A 21,118-nucleotide genomic window follows, 5' to 3' on the forward strand; every position below is an offset into this window, starting at 1 on the left:
ATAGTACTTGTGGTGAAGATTTTTAAACATGTTATGGCATGCAAGTGACTGATAATAATGTTACACGGCACTCAAGTGATTGAAAAAAAAATTATGGCACTTAGTGAGTGCCATAGCGGCACTCAAGAGATTGAAAAAAAAGTTATGGCATTCAAGTGAGAACCGTACAAAAATTATGACATTTATGGTGTCCTTATTCCCAAATTTCTTACATTGATTCCCTCCCTGCTTGCAAAGGAAACCAAAATGATTGTTTCTATATAGGATATATCATAGTTCATTGACCTACGTTTACTCGAATAGTGGCCTGAAACCAACCAAGCACATAAGCATTGTATGACTTATTTGTGGTACAGAAGAGCTCTTTAACTAGATGAGATGAAAAAAATAAGAATAATAAAGAACGCAGAGATTACGTGGTTCGGTGAAAATCTGCCTACGTCCATGGGAGAGAGAGATGATTTCTTATTTCTGAGCATAAAAAGATACAAGGTACAAGTGCTGAATAATAAAGATTATCAGATTGGTACCCCTAAAGATCTTATCGGTTTAAGAAACTAACTAATAAATCTTTAGTGATTATCTCCCAAATCTTTTGAAATATCTTGACATATCTCCAAGTCTTCCTTGACTTCGTTTGAAATTCAAGACAACATCAACAAATCTCCACCTTTGGCTTGAGTAAACCACAAGTTTCCGCTCGAACTTAGAAAACAAATATATATCAATCTCCACCGTACCTTCGCAAAGGTACGCCCGCACCTAGATCGGTGCAGCCTCCATCAACTTCAATGATGAATGAGAGAAATCAAGTCCCCGCAAGACTTGAACTTCTTCGTAGTAACTGTCTTCATAAGCATATCTGCTGGATTATCTTTAGTATGGATTTTCTCCAAAGCAATGCTACCGTTCTCCACAAATTCTCGAATCTTGTGGTACCGAACTTCAATGTGTTTCGTTCTAGAAGAAACACTTGATTCTTAGCAAGACATATTGCACTTTGGCTATTGCAATATAGTGTAACACTTTTTTGCTTTAAATCCAACTCTGTGACCAAGCCGGTCAGCCATATTTCCTCCTTCGTAGTCTTAGTTGCTGCCACGTACTCAGCTTAGGTTATAGACAATGCTATAGTAGATTGAGGCATTGCCCTCCATGAAATAGCTCCACCTCCAAGAGTAAAGACGTATCTTGTGATGGACCTTCGCTTGTCCAAATCACCAGCGAAGTATGAATCGACATAACCTACTAAATCGATCGATTCTCCCTTTGAACCGAACATCAAACCCATTTCGGTTGTTCCAGCCAAATAACGAAAAACCCACATAACAGCTTCCCAATGCTCCTTATCCGGATTGTTCATGTATCGACTAACAAGACTCACTGCATGAGCCAAATCCAGCTTGCTACAAACTATAGCAAACATGAGGCTCCCTATTGCGCTGGCATAGAGACAACTTTACAACATCCTCATGTGAACTAGAGCATTGTTTTTCGGATAATCTGAAGTGATTTGCTAAGGGTGTACAAACCGGTTTAGCTTTTCCCATGTTGAACCTCTCCAACACCTTCTCAATATACTTCTTCTAATTTACCAAAAGTTTACTTGCATGCCTATCTCAAAAGATTTCCATGCCAAGGATCCTTTTTGCAGCACTAAGATCATTCATTTCAAACTCGTTGCTTAACCGAGACTTTAGTGAAATAATATCTCCCATTTTTCTTGCAGCAATCAATATGTCATCAACATAGAGCATCAACATAATAAGCGACTTATCATCCAAAACTCTGTAATATACATAAGGATCGTGCACACTCCTTATGTAGCCAATACGAAACATAAAGAATCAAACCTTTTATTCCATTGCCTCGGAGATTGCTTTAAACCGTAAAGTGAGCTCTTCAGCAAACAAACGTGATTCTCTTTCCCTTCCACCTTGAAGCCTTCGGGCTACTCTATGTAAATTTTCTCCTCCAAGTCTCCATGAAGGAATGTTGTCTTCACATCTAGCTGCTCAAGCTTCACGTCACACATGGCCACCATAGCTAGTAAAACACGAATTGACATATGTTTCACAACTTGGGAAAATATTTTATCATAATCTATCCCCTCCTTTTGTGCATAGCCCTTAGCAACAAGTTGGGTCTTGTATCTCCCTTGCTCTTTGTCTGTTGCTGCTTCCTTTTTTCGAAGAACCCATTTGCAGCCAATGACTTTCCGATCCTGGGCCTTCTCCATAAGCTGCCACGTCTCATTCTTTTGTAACGATTCCATCTCCTCTATCATAGCAGTCATCCACTTTTCTTTGTGATCACTTTTCAAAGCTTCATGATAGGAGCTTCGATCGCCAGAGCCTACAAGAAGAGCATAAGCAACCAGGTCCTCAAAACCGTACCTCTCCGATGCTTTGAGAATGCGTCTTCCTCGACCCATCGCAATAGTACGAGGAATTTCTACCGTTTCTTTAACTTCTAGAGCTTCATCGGATGACTCGTCATTCTCTATAGATTCTCCGGCTTCAAGCTCCACCTTAACAAGAGATTTATCACTCTCCTCTTGCAGTGCTGCGTGTGGCACGCAGCTTGATTTCAACATTGCAAATTCATCAAACACAACATCCCCGCTTGTCAAAACTCCTACTCGTCAAAACTTTCTTCTCACTTGGATCCCATAATTTGTAGCCTTTCACTCCTTTCTCGTAATAGAGAAATATGCACTGTTTTGACTTTGGATCCAACTTCGAGTGCTTCGAACTCTACACGTGTACAAAAGTAGGACAACCGAATATTCTTAAACTAGAATAATCGATAATTTAATCAGTCCCTATCTCTTTGGGAATTTTGCATTCAATTGCAGTTGATGGAGACCGATTCACAAGATAACATGCCATACAAATGCCTTCTACCCAAAATTCCTTGCTCAATTTCGCATGTAGCCTCACGTTTTGAGCTCTCTCTAATAAGGTCCGGTTCATTGTTTCAGCTACGCCATTTTGTTGGGGCGTATCCAGAACCGTGAAGTGACGTCTAATCCCTTCACTCTTGCAAAACTCCATGAACGGTGTTGATTTATACTCTCCTCCATTGTCTGATCTCAAGCACTTAAGCTTCTTCCCTGTTGAAGTCTCAACTTTGGCTTTCCATTCTTTGAACTTGTCAAAGACCTCACTTTTGTGTCTCATGAAGTAGACCCAAACTTTCTCGGAGAAATCATCAATGAATGTCACGAAGTATTCCTTCCCACCTTTTGATTTTACTGGTGAAGGACCCTATACATCCGTATGTACATACTCGAGCACGCCCTTGCTCGTATGAGTTGCAACCTTGAACCGTACTCTGCATTGTTTTCCAAGAACACAAAATTTGCAGAAATCTAATTTGCATGTTTTCATACCTTGGAGTGCATTCCTCTTGTGAAGCTCCATCTATCCTCTTTCCCCCATATGCCCAAGATGCATATGCCATAGATAGGTGTTATTTGTCTCCATGCTAACATCCATGGATATAGATGTTCCACCTTGCACCGTGGTTCCTATAAGTCGATATAGGTTCCCGTGCTTCTGTCCCTTTAGAACAACCAGAGCTCCCTTTATCACCTTCAATACTCCACCTTGAGCCAAGTACTTACACCCATTGGATTCAAGTGCTCTCAATGAAATCAAATTCTTCCTTAGACCTGGCACGTGACGCACATCTGCTAGGGTTCTAATCATGCCATCAAACATTCTGATTTTCACGATTCTAACTCCCATACTGTTGCACGAAGTGTCATTCCCCATGAGAACCGAACCACCATCATATGCCTTGTACTCATCGAAGGTTTCTCTATGAGGACACATATGATAAGTGCATCCGGAGTCCAAGATCCATGAATCTTCGAAGGTGTCCTTCCCCGAAGATATGGACAAGGCATCCCCATCATTAGTCTCGGTGCTGTCGGCTACACTTGTTTCATCCGAGCTCTTCTTCTTTTTCTCGTTCTTATTTGGATAGAATCTCTTGGTATGCCCTTCCTCATTATTCGTAGTATCTTCCTTTAAACCTTCCCTTGGATTTTGATCGATCCTTACGGCTTGATCCTCGATTCGTTGATCTTCCTCTTCCTTGACTGTTTTTCTCCTTCCCAAAGAGTCCCTCTCCCGAAGATTTTGAACTACTTGCCCTTTTTCGGGTATCGTTAGAAATTAGGGCAACAGTCACCTCTCCGATCTCCAGGGTTTCCTTGCCATAAAGGAGCATAGTCACCAAGTGGTCAAATAAATCTGGGAATGACGCCAATAGTAGAAGTGCTTTATCTTCATCCTCGAACTTTACCTTCAAGCTTGTAAGTTCACTGATCATCCGATTGAACACGTTGAGGTGTTCCAATAGATCTCCTCCTTCACTCATCTAAAGCGAATACAATCTCTTCTTCAACAACCTCCGCTATGTATTGAAGGGCCTCGTCTGATAGGTTTAATCGGATCGCGCTGCATACCCTCTCCTCCATGTCGGCCCAGTCATCATCAGTTATGGTGGCCGGCTTGTTCGAACTTCCCGGAAGAACCTTTGATAAACCCCGTTGAACAACAAATCCTTCATCCTTCTCCGCCATAAATTAAAATTATTCTTCCTGGTGAATCATTCGATATCAAATCGAACAGTCGAACCTTTTCTAGCCATCTAGTCAAAAGTTGCAATACATAAACGAAGAACCTAGATTGCTTTAATACCAATTGTTGTGCGGAAGAGCTCTCTAACTAGATGAGATGAAAAAAAAAAATAAGAATAATCAATAACGCAGAGATTTACGTGGTTCGGCGAAAATCCACCTACGTCCACAGGAGAGAGAGATGATTTCTTATTTTTGAGCGTAGAAAGATACAAGATACAAGTGCTGAATAATAAAGATCATCAGATTGGTATCCCTAAAAATTTTATCGGTTTAAGAAACTAACTAATAAATCTTTAGTGATTATCTCCCAAATCTTTTGAAATATCTTGACATATCTACAAGTCTTCCTTGACTTCGTTTGAAATTCAAGACAATATGAACATTATTTAATGCACAATGTAATGAACAAATTGCAACACAACTAGTATGCGGGGAATCTACAAAAACGAAGTGGAGATACACTGACAATGTGAATGTTGTTTGTTTAGTTATCTCTGTAGCATGATCCTTTATCCTCCTTTATATCTCTGTAGCAGGTCACTTGCAATCCGAACTATTAATCCATGACAATGTGAATGTTGTTTGTTTAGATATCTGTGACTGTCAACCATTGAGATTGTCAAGGGCAGTAATTATAAACTATGCAGTAAAGTATCTTCTTCACATACGCACAATGATGTCACCTCCACTGACCCAGTTCTCTCTGCAACCTAATTGTAGTGCTTCAATGTCTTGCAAGTTTACTTTGGAACGCCGCCAAAATTCTAGGTATGCTTCCATTTTACGAAGATACCATCTCTATCTCTGTCATTTGTCTATCCAACGAGAAGCCTGTGGCTTGTTTGTTTTTTACTTCTTTTATTAGTAGGAAAAAGGACCATATTTTTGCCGCAATTCAAAATGGAATTTTTTTATCATGTCTACTGTCAGTAAAGAAAAGTCCTTAAAGATTGCATCGTTGGATGAGTGATATGTGAGTTTGAAATTAATTCTGCAACCAAAATTTTGCTCATGTCAACCATGCAAAGATAAATTTGTAAAGATTATCAAGGAAAGTAGACTAGTCAAAATCGGATACCACCCGATCACTAAAAAAATCCTTATAGTTCCCAAAACTTATTCGCGCCTTTTGCCCGCAGTTGCACTCATCTTCTCATCTTCACCCGATATACACATTAGCCTTGTCCACAATTCGTCTACTTTTGTCAAAGAACCAAAAGGAAGCATAATTATAATGTCGTGTTTTAGAATCAGGTCGAGTCAACTGTACTCACCATGTCATTTAGATGTCCCAAGTAAACTCGAATGTGACGTACCATTATGTGACTTCATGAAGAAGTTTTTGATTATATTAGCGACAGAGTGGAGAAAAACAAATATTTGCTCTTGTATTGAGTATAAATAGCAACACAATGGATTGTACTGTTAATTTGATTTTTTCTTAGTACGAGCTGCTATGCACATTTTAACATATTAAATTTGATAGTTTAATCTATGCAAAGATTACTATGGTTTATGCTAGCTAGGCACATGTAATTACTGTGGTTATTTTCATAGTTGTTCTATCAGGTTATGCCTTATAATTGCATTCTCTTAAACACGGTTTACATTACGAAGCTGCTAGCTTGTCAATTTGACAGTACTATTAGTTATTTCTAACCACATGATCTTTTAATCAATGAGTATTTTATGCAAAACACGCGATGATGATGTGTAGATCTACGGTTGAGATTGTATAATTCATGACAGTCTGTCAGGAAATCATTTCCCTTTACATTATAAACATCTACACATTTCCTTCATCCGTTTTTTTGCCCTTCCAAAACAGCTTCAAGGATGATCACTTTCTTCACCTACCCTCTCATGACTTCTGCTTTCTTCACATCCTATTATTTTTTTCTTTTTTTTTTAATAGTACAATCCAATTTCCGTCTCTCCATTTTTCATTTTCTTTGTTTTTTCCTTAAAATATTCTAGTTCCTCCAATCAAGAGGATTCACGAGGTAAAGCTGAAACATGGGGCAGCAGTCGAGTTGGCAAAACAAGTTTGCATTGCCATTTCTTACATGAAACCTACCGAAATCACCGAGTTTTTCCTGGAGAGGAACCTACTGGGTATTGCTACAACCAAGGGAAACAGTGAACTCGTGAAGATATGCATTCAATTTTTCCCGGAGCTCATTCGGATTTCGCCTAATGGTGAGAGTTTGATGACACTTGCTGTGAAGTCTCGCAAAGAAAGGATTATCTCACTCTTTTTGAAGGTAAGCTCAACCAATGAGTTATCATTAGTGCCAGCGCCCACACGGGAAGAAGCGGAAAGGATGATGCTCGCAGCAGCGAAGTTCGACTCTGATTTTGATGCTGTAACTTATGTCTCCGGAGCAGCCTTTCAAATGCAAAGAGAACTCCAATGGTTTAAAGTAAGTATAATTTTTTCGTATATTTAATAACCGCACTTAATGATAGTTACCATATTTTCTTGACAAACTTCTTAGACTTTGATGGCTGCACCTTTATAATATACATGGAGCTTTTATTTTATAGCTGTTGGCGTATTGGTATGTATAGCTTTTAAATTTCACACGCTAAACAAAAATTAAAATATAAGTTCAGAAACAACACTATATCCTTAGAGCAATTTATAAAAAATGAGGGAGGCTGATTGGAGGAATTGGGACACTAAAAACTGATTGAAACTCATCATAAGTAGATTGCGCACGAATTATACCAATATAACTATGATCCTCCACTCAATCAAAACCAAGCGACTCTTTCTTAAATCCGACCAGACTCTTTACGTAGGTGTTTTTCGTGATACAATTAGCGGATAATTAAGCAAATCATTTCTTGTATAACCCACCAATTTAATTTGGAGCCCCAAAAGAAATTTAATTCAGTTTTGCTCATATTTTCCCGTTAACTTTGCTAGTTCCATTGTATCTTATTTTCTAATTATATATAATTAAATTTGTGTAGATGGATAATGCTCTAATTAAAGTAGTATGAGATGAATCTTCTCTTTTTCAATCAAAAGGTTAGCTAAGTTCATTTATGACCACTGTGCCTTTTCCCTTGCCCCATGGCAGGACGCCAGCACGGCTTTCCAAATGTTGAATGAGGATAGTAGAAAGAACTAGATGGTCTATTAACAATATCGAATAATGATTTGTAGGGAAAAGATTAGCGAAGAAAACACAACATTTTATTAAAGCAAGTGAAAATTAGGTGAAGAAGTGAGGGAAGCGACCCAGAGAACTTTAGACCTTCTATTCGACAACCAACACCCCCGCCCCCCTCCCCCAAAACAAAACCCCAAACCCAAAAAAAAACAAACCACCCAAAAAAAAAGGACAAAAAAATGATTAAAAATATATAAATTAAAAATTATTAAAAATTTACCACGTTATCTCTTTCCAGCCAAATGGACTGAATTTGCACAATTGCAAAAGGTTTAAGACTTAATTGAAAAAAAAAATTCAGAATTGAATTGGCATAATTGTACTATATTTAGGATTTTTTTGATAATTTTTTTGGCATAAATGAGTTGCCTTAAGTTTTAAAACACGTTTAAGTGGGTTATAAGTGGACTATTTAACAATTTAATGAATCTTAAATAGGTTTTAAATAGGTCATAAATGGGTTACCTAACTAGTCGGTTGGTGTCTGACACACTAGTTAGTTGGTGCTCTACTGGTATAACCAGGCATCGTCCCATTCTTTCGGCGACAACGACCGTTAAGCCGTGTGATTCTAGTCGTCACGGCACGGCTAACAGGCATTCCCGTAAGGAGTGTTGGTCTGTCACAAGCTGCGACCGGCATCCGATCAGTCTGGCGTCATGAATCGTCGTGCATTTAATAAGTCGTGTGGTTCCGATCGTCACGGCACGAGCTTATCAGATTAACCCTCATGTGACCACACAAGTACGCCAAACAATCAAGTCAATTTATATCTTCGCATTTAATCCAATGCACATACACAAACAGTCGTGCTCAAAACTTGGCTCAATGCCATTTTAATGCTTAAAATTCGGTTCACACATGATCACACAAATACACTAATCATCCACAAGATTTTGAATCTACAAACGAGGTGATCAATTACATCAATCCGGACAAGCAAAGGCCAATATACAGTCACCCAATAATAATAATAATAATAATAATGATAATCGTGTAGTAATGATTAATTAACAACAATTAATTAACCGGACTATATTTAATTAATCCGACTTTATTAATTAATTCAGATTCTAGTTAATAATATCAAAATATACAACAAGCTCGATTTTAGATAATTAATTCGATCGCGATTTAAACTAAATATATTCAACACAAGTCAGTTTTTCAATTGACAATTAACAATAATTAATCTAATCCTTAAACACAGTTAACACCCTATTAAGAGTTTAGGAGTTAACTCACAAACTCCGATGGTCGATGTCGAGTTGAATACGACGGCGATGACTTGGGCTCGAGGTCTCGCGGTTCAACTTCGGTTCCACCTTGATTCGGCTTAGTTTGTGGACGTCACGGGCTTCGTCGAATTTTCGGGCAAGAGAGCTTCCATTTAGGTCTTGTCACTGGCATGGGCGCGACCTTGGACATGGCCGCATCGCGGCTCAGGAACTCAGTCACGTGGCCCACATTCTCGGCCACTTGGCCTACGGTCTCGGCACACGGGCTCGGCCACAAGGGCACCGATTCTCGGCCACTCTGCCCAATTTCTCGGCCACGGCCCAGGCTCATAGGCACACTTTCCCGGCTCACGGCCCAGGCTCACGGGCACACTTCCTAGGCTCAGAACAGGGCACGGCCGAGAGAGGTGAGCTCGGTGGTCGCGCAGCTGAGGAAAGGGTCGGGCTAACCGGGTGGCAACGGGACGAACTCGGCAGCGATCGGGTTTGAGCAGAGGAGGTGGGGGCTGTGGTGGTCGGGTTCCGAAGGCGCCGGGGCTGGGTTTGACGGACGCCGTGGGTCGGAACGGGGGCGGCTGAGCAAAAGCGTCGGGGAGATTGAGCAGCGTCGGGTGGCACCGAACAGGGGTGTTGGAGTCGGATAGGATGTCGGGTGGTCTCGGGTTCACTGGATAGCAGCCGGATCTGGGTGGGACTGGCGTCGGACGCGGCGGCGCGGGCCACGTTGGCTCTTGGCTCCGACGCGCACGAGCTGGCTGCGAGTGGCTGGTCCCGAAGCAGCTCGAGCGGCGACCAGCGGATGACAGTTGGACAACGGTGTGGCGGGCGACGGTGAGTGGCTAGATGGCGGTGTCGATGATGGTGGTCGGGTGGAGTGGTGCACGTGGCGGTGGTGCAGTGGTCCGGCTGAAGTCGCCAAGTTTTGCAGGAAAAGAAAGAAAAAGAAGAAGAAGAAGACGACGTAGAAGACGAAGACAGAAGAAGGAGATGGGAGTGGGTGGGGCTCATCAGCCAAGATAAGAAAAAGAGGGTGGAAAAGTCAAAGAAAACAACTAGGGGAAGGGGTTAGATGCTGACATGGGCAGAAGTGAGGTCAGCATGGGAGGTTGTGATGTTAGGCGGCCACAAAATAAAACGTGGGAGAGGGGATTCAGCCGAATAAAAGGATAATGGGGCCCACAAAATAAAACTAACTCTAAGTGCATTTTGATAATTTAACAAAATGGGTGTCAGATAGTCATTTGACTCAACTGATAGAGGGCAAAATTGAGATTTTCGCATTTAGAGTTCGATCAAAGCTAAATTTACACGTAACGATTCTCGGTACAACGAGTCAAAGTTTGATGATTCAAACTTGATTTTTTCTAACAAACGTCCTAGAATAACCAATCGTTGACTATTAAATTCTCAAGATCAAATTTCACTTTTCACGCTGGAATTTATAATTTTCCTACAAATTTCGGAATTTCAAGACGTCACATATATAGGTCAATTTGAGTGAGACCTTTGACCCAACCTAACCTATCTATTTGACAGATCTATTATCACCTAAGGAATCCACCTAGGGGTCGTTGTTTGCCCACTCCGGTTCCTCCACTACCACCTTTCATTGCTTCCTCTCTCACGCTCCGACTCCTCCGGTTTCATAGCGATATGATTTGAGCAACACCATGACGAACACGAAACCATCGAACGCCAATAGTTCATCAACCGGAGATTTCACGAATCCGATTCTGTTTGCAGAATTGGATAAATTTCGAGGCGTTGCAGCCGTCTCTCCGTTGGAGGTCATCACTGAACTCGATCCGCTAAAACCGTCGGAAGTGAGCTGGTGTGAGTTGAAGACCAAATCTGACATCAGACAGATCACGGAGGCTAGAATGATAGACACAACCGAAACTGAGAAGCTATGTCAGTGATAATAGGAGGAAAATTGCCCTAGGAAGAACCCTCGGAGACTCTTAAATTTTGGGCTTCTTTTATTTAGGTCTAATTAGCACTTTTCCGACAAAATTGTCCTAATTTGCCTTTGCGATAAGCACGTGAGTCGCACGTGCAAGCCAGTCAATAAACTGGGGCCCTTATTTGAAACTAAATTGGACAATTTAGGCTCACATTTAAGGTTCTAGGCCTGGTTTTGAGAAAATGGCTCCATTTCAGGTTATTATTTAAAATTTTACCAATTTTCAATATTTTGTCCACTTATTGTTACTCATGTTTGTGACTTTTATGCATAGGCTGTGGAAAGGTGGCTTTTCCCTGATTTTGGAACCTTCAAATACGAAGGGAAAGCATACTGGCAAATATTCACGGAGGAGCACAAAGAGTTGCTTGAGAAAGGAGAGAAGTGGGTGAAGCACACGGGAGATAAATGTATGCTCGTCTCAACTCTAGTTGCCACAGTATTATTTGCTGCTGCTTTCACTGTGCCTGGAGGCAATAACAATGCTGGATTCCCATTGTTGCTAGGACAAGATTCTCTCCTGATTTTCGCAATTTCAGATGCATTAGGTTTGTTCTCCTCCGTGACATCCATCTTGCTATTCCTAGCCATCTTAACTTCGCGGTATGATCCGGAAGATTTTCTTGACTCGTTGCCTCAGAAGATCATTATGGGCCTTGTTTCTCTCTTCCTCTCCTTGGCTTTCATGCTAGTCGCCTTCACTGCAACTCTCACAATTGTACTGGAAAAGAGACTGGAGTGGGTTTTCATTCCCATCACTTTGCTGGCCTCTATCCCGGTGTTTTTATTCGCACAACTACAACTGCCCTTGCTATTCCAAATGGTGAAATCCACTTATGGGCCTAGCATCTTTCGTGCTGAGGACATTTGGGAGTGAGGCATAATTATTGGACGAGCATTTGATTGACGAATTTGATTCAAGGGTATAGGTATCCATTACAGTTGGTTGTAGCAGGGAAAAAGCGATACTTAATGTATTTCCTCGAACTCCATGAATAATTACTATGCAAAACTATGTTTCTCTTCCTTGTGTAGAAAGTCTCAAATTCAGATCTTCCGCTGCATGGATCCCTTGGAAAACAAAGTCATAGGCACGTAGGTTCAGAGCTAGACCAAAATCCATAGATATTTCAAATAGGATACATACACAAAAACAAATATTTTAAACCATTAGTACCAATATCATGAAATATAACTTATATAAAAAAAATTAGTTGGTAATTCAATCCGATTAGGTAAGTCACTGTAATTTATGTTGGTAAATTTCACATAAGAATTTGTATACCTAAACCATTCGTGAGCTACACAAATAAACTGCCGAGATAGTACAAAAGTTAATAATTTGCAAACTACAAAAAAGAGTGTGTAATTTCATTAGAGCATTGATAAGTAACCAACAAATTATTTAGGAAGTTTGCTTATCATATGTCCTCATCCGGCCATTCGTAGGTCGTTTCGAAATCTTTCTCGGCTGGAAGATGCTCGGTCCAAAGGTAGATTTAACCATTTGAAAAAGCAACGGAAGCTGCAGCATGGCAAACAACGCCACGAAAAGACAACTGAGTACAGTCATTGGAATCCAAATCCACTTGACTCTCTCATCCAACACAATCGTAAGAGCGGCAGCGAAGGCTGCGAGCATGAAAGCCAGGGAGAAAAAGAGGGAGGACGTGCCGATCATCATCTTCTTAGGCAACGAGTAGAGAAAATCGTCTGGCTCGCAGGATGAAGTCAGGATGGCCGAAAATGATATGATGGATGCCACGGAGAAGAACAAGCCTAGTGCGCCGGAAGTTGTAAAAATCACGAGAGAGTCCTTTCCTAACAATATAGGGACCCCGGCATTGTTGTTGTTGCCTCCGGGTACAATCAAAGCCGCAACGAACAGGGCCACAACGATTAGAGTTGAGATGAGCAAGAATGAACTCGAGGTGCTCTTCATCCATTTTTCTCCATTCTTAAGCAACTCCTGGTGCTCATCTAGGAATATTTGCCAATATTTCTTATATTTCTTCGTTTCTCCTTCTTGGAAAGATACCGTCGCTGCCTTATAAAAAGGATGGACCCACCCTTCCACAGCCTACAGAGGAACGAAGCCACGCAAGTGAAATAACAAGTATAAAATCAATAGCGGTTGGCAAATTGGGTGTTATATGAGGACCAAGATACAAAGGAATTTACTTGAGATAAAATTGTGATTAGATTTTCTATTTCTTCCATTTCTAGGGCAAGGGGGTGGAGACCCGGATAAATCCTACAGAGCAGTTTGCGCGCAATTTATGGGATTTGGATGTGTGAAAATTCCCAAGTGCTCCAACTCGTCAAGGTTGATAATGAGATAGAACTTAATGATAAGATAATAAATTACCTTGAACCATTGGAGTTCTCTCTGCACCCGAAAAGCTGGGCCGGGGACATTGCTCAAATAGCCGAAATTAGATGAATAACGTGCTGCTGCCTTCAACAGGGCCCTTGACTCGGCATTCTCCGGTGTGGTGGGGATGATGGACGGGTTAGCACTCGAGTTTGCCGCCAAAAACAGTCGACAGACCTCCTCTTGGCGATACTCCACAGCAATCGTCAGCCAACTTTTAGCCTGATAAGTGGTCCAGATTAGCTCCGGGAAAGACTCAAGGCATACCTGCAGTATCTCAACGATTCCATTGGCTGTGGCCCAGAAGATGATGAAGTCGTCTTTGAAATACTTGAGGATCTCAGCTGTTTCCATTAAAGAGATCTGGGCGCAAACTTGTTTTGCCAACTCGACAACCCCCTCGTGTCTCAGCTTTTCATCGTGAATCCTTTGGACCGGAGGAGTTGCACGTATAGTATAGAACACGCACCGGATGTTGTGCTATGGTTTTCACAAAAAATGAAACGTAAATTCGACAATTGTGATTTTCATACATTTGACTCGTTCCTATAGGAGGAGGAACACAGATGATGAGAAGACCCCTTTGATTGACTCCATTCTTTGCTTGATAGTCCGCACAAAATTGTTGAATTTTATCTTCTTATTTATGTGATTATCCAACACTTGTGATTTCCATATATTTGATGATCCTCAATAAAAACACGGCACATTACTTTTAGTGTGCTATATGAGCATACAATTTGATGTCACGCGAGGATCGCTGGGGGGTTCCGCCGGATGTGTGAACCAAAAAAGAAAAAAGAAAAGAAAAGAAAAGAAAAGGAAGAAAAAAGAAAAACCGAAAATCGAACTAAACTGAACAGAATTTTTTGTTCCGTTCATATTCGGTTCAAGGTGAGATTCGGTTCGGTTCAAGTTTAGACCATAATGGTTCAAGTCGGTTCGGTTTTCTGAATTTTTTGTTTGGTTCATATTCGATTCGGGGTGAGATTCAGTTTAGTTCAAGTTTACACCATAATGGTTCAATTCAATTCGGTTTTCTTGAAAAACGAAAATGAGTTGAACCATTGAGATCCCTATAGTAAAAACCTTTTGTCCACAAATACTATGTAAAGAAATATCTTCATCTTGTTTATGAAGGGGTTTATCGGAACCGAATCGGACGATCACACGGAGAATCAAGAAAAATTGGAATGACGCACGAGATTACTCGGGTTCACCCTAAGATTAGGGCTATGTCCTGCAAAGAGATTTTCACTATATTTTTCGGTTTACAGCAAATTCGCAAATTACAATGATAAAACCGAGCAAAATATATATGCCCAAAAACGGGCTAAAAAACCTAAATCTCTTAATCCCAACCATACGGGCTAGCTTAAATAAAAGCCAAAATCCGTAGAGATTTCGGGGGCGCTACCCCCGAACCCCCGCCCACTCACCGGCGAGCGGAGCAGCTGTTCGCTAATCGAGCAGCGGAACCCCCGTCGGGAGGCACCGCCCCCGAACCCCCGCCCGGTGACCGGGCAGCGGGACGCCCGTGTCGGGGGCGCTGCCCCCGAACCCCCGCATCCCGCGCCCAGAGGTCACATGTCGTTGGGTAACACTTCAGTTTCCCTAAGCTCACATGGGCGTACCCGGTGTGAGAAACAAGGGACCCCGAAGTATTCACCAACTCCAACAGTTTATATTTCTTTTTATGCGTTAATTGAAAAGATAGTCAAGATAATAAAATCTTTACTATTTCCGTCACAGCGATGGCACTAGTATATCACTATGGTATTCTGAGAAATCGAAACAGAAAATCGAAAGAGAAAGTGGGCCGGGTTAATGACTTTGTTAAAGGTAAAACCATACCTACAATTTTGACAGCCGTCCAGAGAAACTTCTTGAAATCTCCAACTGCTTTAACCATGAATAACTTTGCAAAAATCAGAAGTGCTGCAATCAGGAAGAAGAATCAATCATGAGTGACTTTCCAGTTTTCATTGATAGACAACCAAAAATGGTGCAAAGAGTCCCAAGACCATTAGTTAGCAATTATGCCCACACTCATTATATTAGCAATATAGCTTGCGCTCTAATAGACAAGTACTAATAGGTATCTTTAGAACATTCATTTTCGAGCTTTATTTCTAGAGGTGAGCAAGACAAATAGACAGAACCGGAAACCGTCTAAACCGGATTGCCGGTCCGGTTCCATAAAGTTGGAACCGATGATTTTTAGTCGGTTCTCAATTCCAAGGGGAAACAGGATCGATTTTTTTTTATTTTTTTTATTTCTGTAATGTAAACACAACACTATCGGTTACTTTTTTTATTTGTTATATGTAAACCTAATTTTAATTGATATATTAAAATTAAAGTCCAAGTTCTCCACCCTACTAAAATCCACTGGTCCCATTGGAACGCCCGGAACCGGACCGGACTAGGAACCGATCATCGCTACATATTTCTACTTAGATTTTCTTATGCATTGAGAAAGGTTCATTTTTTTAAGCTAAGCTAGGAAGAAGTTATATATCTAATTAATATAAAGTTAAAAAACGTTGATTGTTAAATCTTAACATTGATTAAATATAAAATATAATTACTTGTATAGCAAGATCATGAAAGACTAGTACATACATACATACATACATTTAAAGATTTCTAACATGTGGAAAACACAGGTCAATGGAACATATAAATATCAATCATATATTCTTTTTTATTAGCATAAATTTCTAGAATAATTTGCATTTGTCCGGCAAAATTTTACATGACGCCAAAACATAAGATAATGACTTTAGATCTTTCTAGGCTCTTTGTTTGCCTATCATATATCTCCATGCTTTAGTATATGCCAAAGTATAGCCTACATGTGTGTGGAGTATCAGAATACATAACTATTAAAACATGCATTCTTATATCAGTTTAAGTTTTTTTTATTAGAATAGTTAGTAATAGTTCTACACCATTTGGTACAAAAATGGGCTTCGCTAGCATAATTGTCTCAAAGTGATTGTGAGAATAATAGTATTTTGTGAGCTACAAATTCCTAAAAGAGAGCAAGTATTATTAACGTAAGCAACTTGGGCGATGAACTGGGAAAAGAGTGAACGTAAGGAGACCAAAATTAGATAAGTACATATGTGCTCTCTAGCAAGATCCTACACACGCATAGCCACAGCCCACCTTCAACTATCGTAGTTGGTGGCCCCGAGATCTTTGAATCTTCACATGGCGTGGAGTTCAAGTCCACCGGAACACCTTCAGATGGAGAAAAGAGCAGGTGAACATATATGATCTTATCAAATGCATGCTGAATAGAAAATGGGTAGATGTGCTGACCTTTGTATAGCAATCTTTCCCATAGGTTGAGCCTAGCTCATACATGAAACCAAGTGTCCGTGATCTTACCGAAATGACCAGCATAGGCCAGATAAAAGATGGTAGCAAACGCTTGAGTATCAGGAAAAAGGCCACGCGGGCTGTCGTCTTTCGTATTGGTGGCCAGGAACCAAAGGACCTCCTTAGACAGAGCCCCATATTCAGCAGATCGTCGTAGAGGAACGAATCCCTGACCGTCTAAAATATTTGTCAACCTGGGATTTTTTCCGACTAATGCCTTGACCATCCTTATTCTTCCCCCCAAGGCGGCATAGTGGAGGGCAGTGCATTTTTTGCCATCGGCCACTTCAAGGTCCTCCGGAGACAAGAGCTCGACCAGGTTCTCGACGAACCGATCTTGGGCGCTCATAGCCGCTATATGAAGCACGGTCCGGGATTCACTTGTTATTATAGCCGTCTTTGAGGGTGAATCTCGTTCGAAGAATTCAGAAGCGGCTGCCCAATCACCCTGGAAGGCAGCTCGCAACAGCGGTCGATAATGGTGACCATCCTCCACCCTTTTTTGATGTGCTGCGATGACGAAATCTTTTTGGCATGTCCTTGATTATTATATTTGGATAGAACAATTGGGCGACAAATACCAACCTAGTATGTACAACTTAGACAAATCCTATTCAATTAACAAAAAAAATAAATTAACGGCTCACTTGGCAATGGCATACCTGGCCTTTGTGAAGGATCAGTTTCTGGGTGCGGCACGTCCACGCGAACATCTTCGACAATACAGGGAAGAAAACCAGAATTAATGTAAGTAGCCTTTCCCAAAGTTATGGTTGTTCAATTTAGGGAGCCCAAAACAAAGACAGTCGATCTATAACTCAGAATTTTCAAATGGGACCTGTCAACGAGTTGGTTTGATGTGCGCGTACAGGCTCTGGGCCCACATTAGCAGGAGGTTCAGCATCATGGCAATTTGCCGGATCTGCGCCTTGTTCGGCTGCCACTGGTGATGTGAGATAAATCCTATTTAGTTAACAAAAACAGGAATAGTGACACTAGAATCCTGAATTTTCATATGAAGACCTGTCAACGAATTGTGTGAGGTGGAGATTATTGAGGTTGTCCCATGTCGATTGTGAAAGGGGCAGGTGGTCGGTTTATAACTGTGAGGCAAAATTTCATCATTTGAGATAGCTTTTCGGATGAAAGAGGCCCAAAACCGTCCAATAGAGATCCTCTCGCAACCCCAAGCGAGTTCGGCCTTGCCCCTTGCTTCTACCACGAATGTATTTCATGAAAAATCCTCAATCAAGTCATCACCGAACTGAGCTTATTAAATTACTAATTAAGATGACGCATAAAGAAAATTAAAAAACTAGATGACAATAGCATCTGGGTATGTCCAAAAGGAATAATTTTACCGATGTGACCTCTCTTTTACCAACTTCGCCTGCCTTGGTCACACGGCTAAATAGAAACCCATAAACACGCATGAGTTATGTAATTTCTCTTTTACCCATGTATCGATTGTTGCGGCAAAACACACGCATACACAACCCTTTCTAGCCAACTCAATAAGAATTCTATTCAAGCTAGGAATGTATTTCAACAAGTTTTTGCTTGTTCGGGCATCAAACCATAAGTCCTACCTGAATTTGAAATTTTTACTTTGATTGAGCTTTTTTTTACGGGGCTCAAACTCAAGACATATTTCGACGAAATGAATGTCACATCATATAAGTCAAGCCATGGAAAAATCTAATTTGAGACAACGTAGCTCCTTTTAGCTTGCAAAATATCAAGATTGCGAACCATTTTAGAGATGCATAAGCAACGACAGGCAATAGGTATCATAGGCCTAACCATTCCTGTAAGTCTTTTCCCATTTACTTTATATACACTTCATGAAGAATTGGTTCTATACAATTGATCGGAAATGATCAACTGGACCTCGCAATTAAATTCAACGACATTATATTTAGTATGTCCACTCTCATGTCCACGAAAATTGTTTGCGGAACTGTGATTCAGCATTAGGTATAATACGATTACTTAGTTTTAAGTTCAGTACAAAACATCAATGACTCAAAAATATTGAAATTTATCCTCGTTAATTGGAATTTACAATGGGTCAACCCATGCCTCTATTTAGTAGATTATTTTGGTCCCAAGAATATGAACCTAGGGAAATTTCGTCTTTCCCGTCACTTATCTATAATCCAAGATGAGTTGGGACCCAAAATTAGGAAAAATTGTTGAAAAAGTTCGAAACCTTTTACACTTTTGTCAATTCAGTCCTAAACCTTTTAAATTTGTCGGGTGATAGCCACCGAAGGGAAAAAATAAAAGGAAAAAAAATAGAAAAATAGAAAAAAAGACAAAAGGAAAAATAAATAAAAACATTCGAAAAATATTATTAAAATTTATCCCTGTCGGCGTCGATGGTCCCATGTAGGAGGGCCGACATCCACCGCAGCGATTTCCGGCTAATAAGACTGAATTGACAAAATGTGAAAAAAATTTAGGACCGAATCAACAAACTTAAAAAGGTTATGACTGAATTGACAAAAGTACAAAATATTTAATACTTTTTTGATAATTTTCTCCTCAAAATTACGTCAACAATGAAGGCTACGTGTTGCATCGGAAGAGAGAGACTGGCCTCTAGATTGTATCGCACAAAAGGAAAAAATAACCTACCTCCAATGGCATCGATGCAGCCGAAGTTAATGGCCCGAGGTCAACATATAAATAATTCACATGTCGGCATAACAATGTTAAACATGCACATGCTCCCTGATTCCATCCTTTTACAAAAGATGGTTGCTTAAAATCACAACAAGCGGAGTCTCTGGCCAGATAGAAGTCAATAAATATTAAATTCAAACATAACAGCCACATGACACGAGGCGTGAGAAAAAGACAATACGAACCATGTGCCATGTTAACTCAGGACAACTAGCAATTCGAACTTGCTCAATGTCCAACCATCACCAAACTCATTTGCACATTCTAGATGCTCATACGGAGACACAGACATCAACGTCAAATCAAAGAGTTGTGATTAAGAATTGATTATTAGTTGAGCTCTTTGTGTTTTTTTCCCCCTCACAATGACATTAGTTAAGACGCTTTATACAGCTATTGTGGTAATGATGATACCAATATGGATGAAAACCTAGAAGCATAAAATAAAGTAATCGTGATTTTGACGGACTTAAAATTTTAGGACTGAATTAATAGAAGTGGAAAATATTTAAGGCTTTTTTGACGAATTTCTCCTCAACATTACGTCAACGAAGAAGGGTGCGTGGTGCATCGGAAGAGAGAGATTGGTCCCTAGATTGGATCGCACATAACTCCCGTGTCATTGGAAAATCCTTAAAAACTGTTTGCAATCATGATAGCACGTGCCACGTGAACTCCACCTCCTAGTCCTTGTCCCTCTATTCAGCTGCTAACATCTTGTCGCTTAGCAAACAGTAGGAATTTGCACATTCTAGATGCAGCCGAGGTCAACATATAAATAATTCACATGTTGACATAACAATGTTAAACATGCACATGCTCCCTGATTCCATCCTTAAACAAAAGATGATTGCTTAAAATGACAACAAACGGAGTCTCTGGCCAGAGAAGTCAATAAATATTGAAGTCAAACATAATAGCCACATGACACGAGGCATGAGAAAAAGACGGTACCAACCACTTGCCATGTTAACTCAGGACAGACAGCGATTTTCGAACTTCCCCAACATACAACCATCACAAAACTCAGCCTCTGAAATAGAACCTTGTGCCATCAATTTAAGGAAGAAATATCAACGTCTAAAAATTTTGCAATGAGAAAATGTTTTGAGCAGTAAAAGTTTATATGTCCAAAAGATTGAAAAAGAAAAGATAATATGAGATATATGTAAGAATTTTCCTAATGTGGTCTACATTAATTGAATTAGATTTGGGTTGGTATATTAAAGTATGGCATATATAAATATACATATATATAATATCAAAATAGTTTTCATATGAACTAGATAGCATGGACCGAGTTAGGCCCGGCTCGTGATCAGAAGGCCCGCACCGAAAACTCTATATAAAGGCTCAAGTCCCTCCTCTAGCCCTCTTGACGCAAAAATCTGAATGTAACCTTTCGTGATAGTGGTTGTCTAATTTGGCCGTCGATAAGGAGAGGGAATAAAGGGGAAGACTTGTTCGGAGCCGTCCACGTTCCGCATCAATTTCGATGGATTCCAAATCAAGTGTGTGAATCTCCTTCCTGCTAACATGTATAGTGTTTCTCATTCTAGTTGTGACGATCCCGAGTGTGCCACATTTTCATAGCCTTACATTTGGTATTAGAGCCGCCTAACTAAGGAT

General features: G+C 40.4%; 2 protein-coding genes and 1 long non-coding RNA gene across 4 annotated transcripts in view; 1 reads left to right on the forward strand and 2 right to left on the reverse strand.

Annotated features, from left to right (window-relative positions):
• Positions 1-12,069, forward strand: part of LOC115729388 — a 69,206-nt gene extending 57,137 nt beyond the window's left edge. For both annotated transcript variants that reach the window (XM_048277791.1, XM_030659954.2), the window contains 3 exons: positions 5,375-5,422; positions 6,632-7,077; positions 11,312-12,069. In XM_048277791.1, coding sequence (XP_048133748.1) covers positions 5,375-5,422; positions 6,632-7,077; positions 11,312-11,914 — 1,097 coding nt within the window. In that variant the 3' untranslated portion in view covers positions 11,915-12,069. The remainder of the gene's footprint in view (positions 1-5,374; positions 5,423-6,631; positions 7,078-11,311) is intronic.
• Positions 12,070-12,380: 311 nt separating this feature from the next.
• LOC115729391 lies at positions 12,381-13,765 on the reverse strand. The gene is made up of 2 exons (XM_030659960.2): positions 13,406-13,765; positions 12,381-13,117 (listed from the first exon to the last, which is right to left on the reverse strand). Exons 1-2 carry the CDS (start codon positions 13,763-13,765, stop codon positions 12,443-12,445), a joined length of 1,035 nt encoding a protein of 344 aa, XP_030515820.2. The 3' UTR covers positions 12,381-12,442.
• Positions 13,766-15,196: 1,431 nt separating this feature from the next.
• Positions 15,197-16,752, reverse strand: LOC125314764. Its single transcript, XR_007198196.1, has 3 exons — positions 16,742-16,752; positions 16,586-16,660; positions 15,197-15,349 (listed from the first exon to the last, which is right to left on the reverse strand). It is a non-coding gene; the product is annotated as an uncharacterized LOC125314764 (long non-coding RNA).
• Between the last annotated feature and the right edge of the window lie 4,366 nt (positions 16,753-21,118).

The sequence above is a fragment of the Rhodamnia argentea genome, chromosome 4 (assembly GCF_020921035.1).
Source record: "Rhodamnia argentea isolate NSW1041297 chromosome 4, ASM2092103v1, whole genome shotgun sequence".
Taxonomy (NCBI): Eukaryota; Viridiplantae; Streptophyta; class Magnoliopsida; order Myrtales; family Myrtaceae; genus Rhodamnia; species Rhodamnia argentea.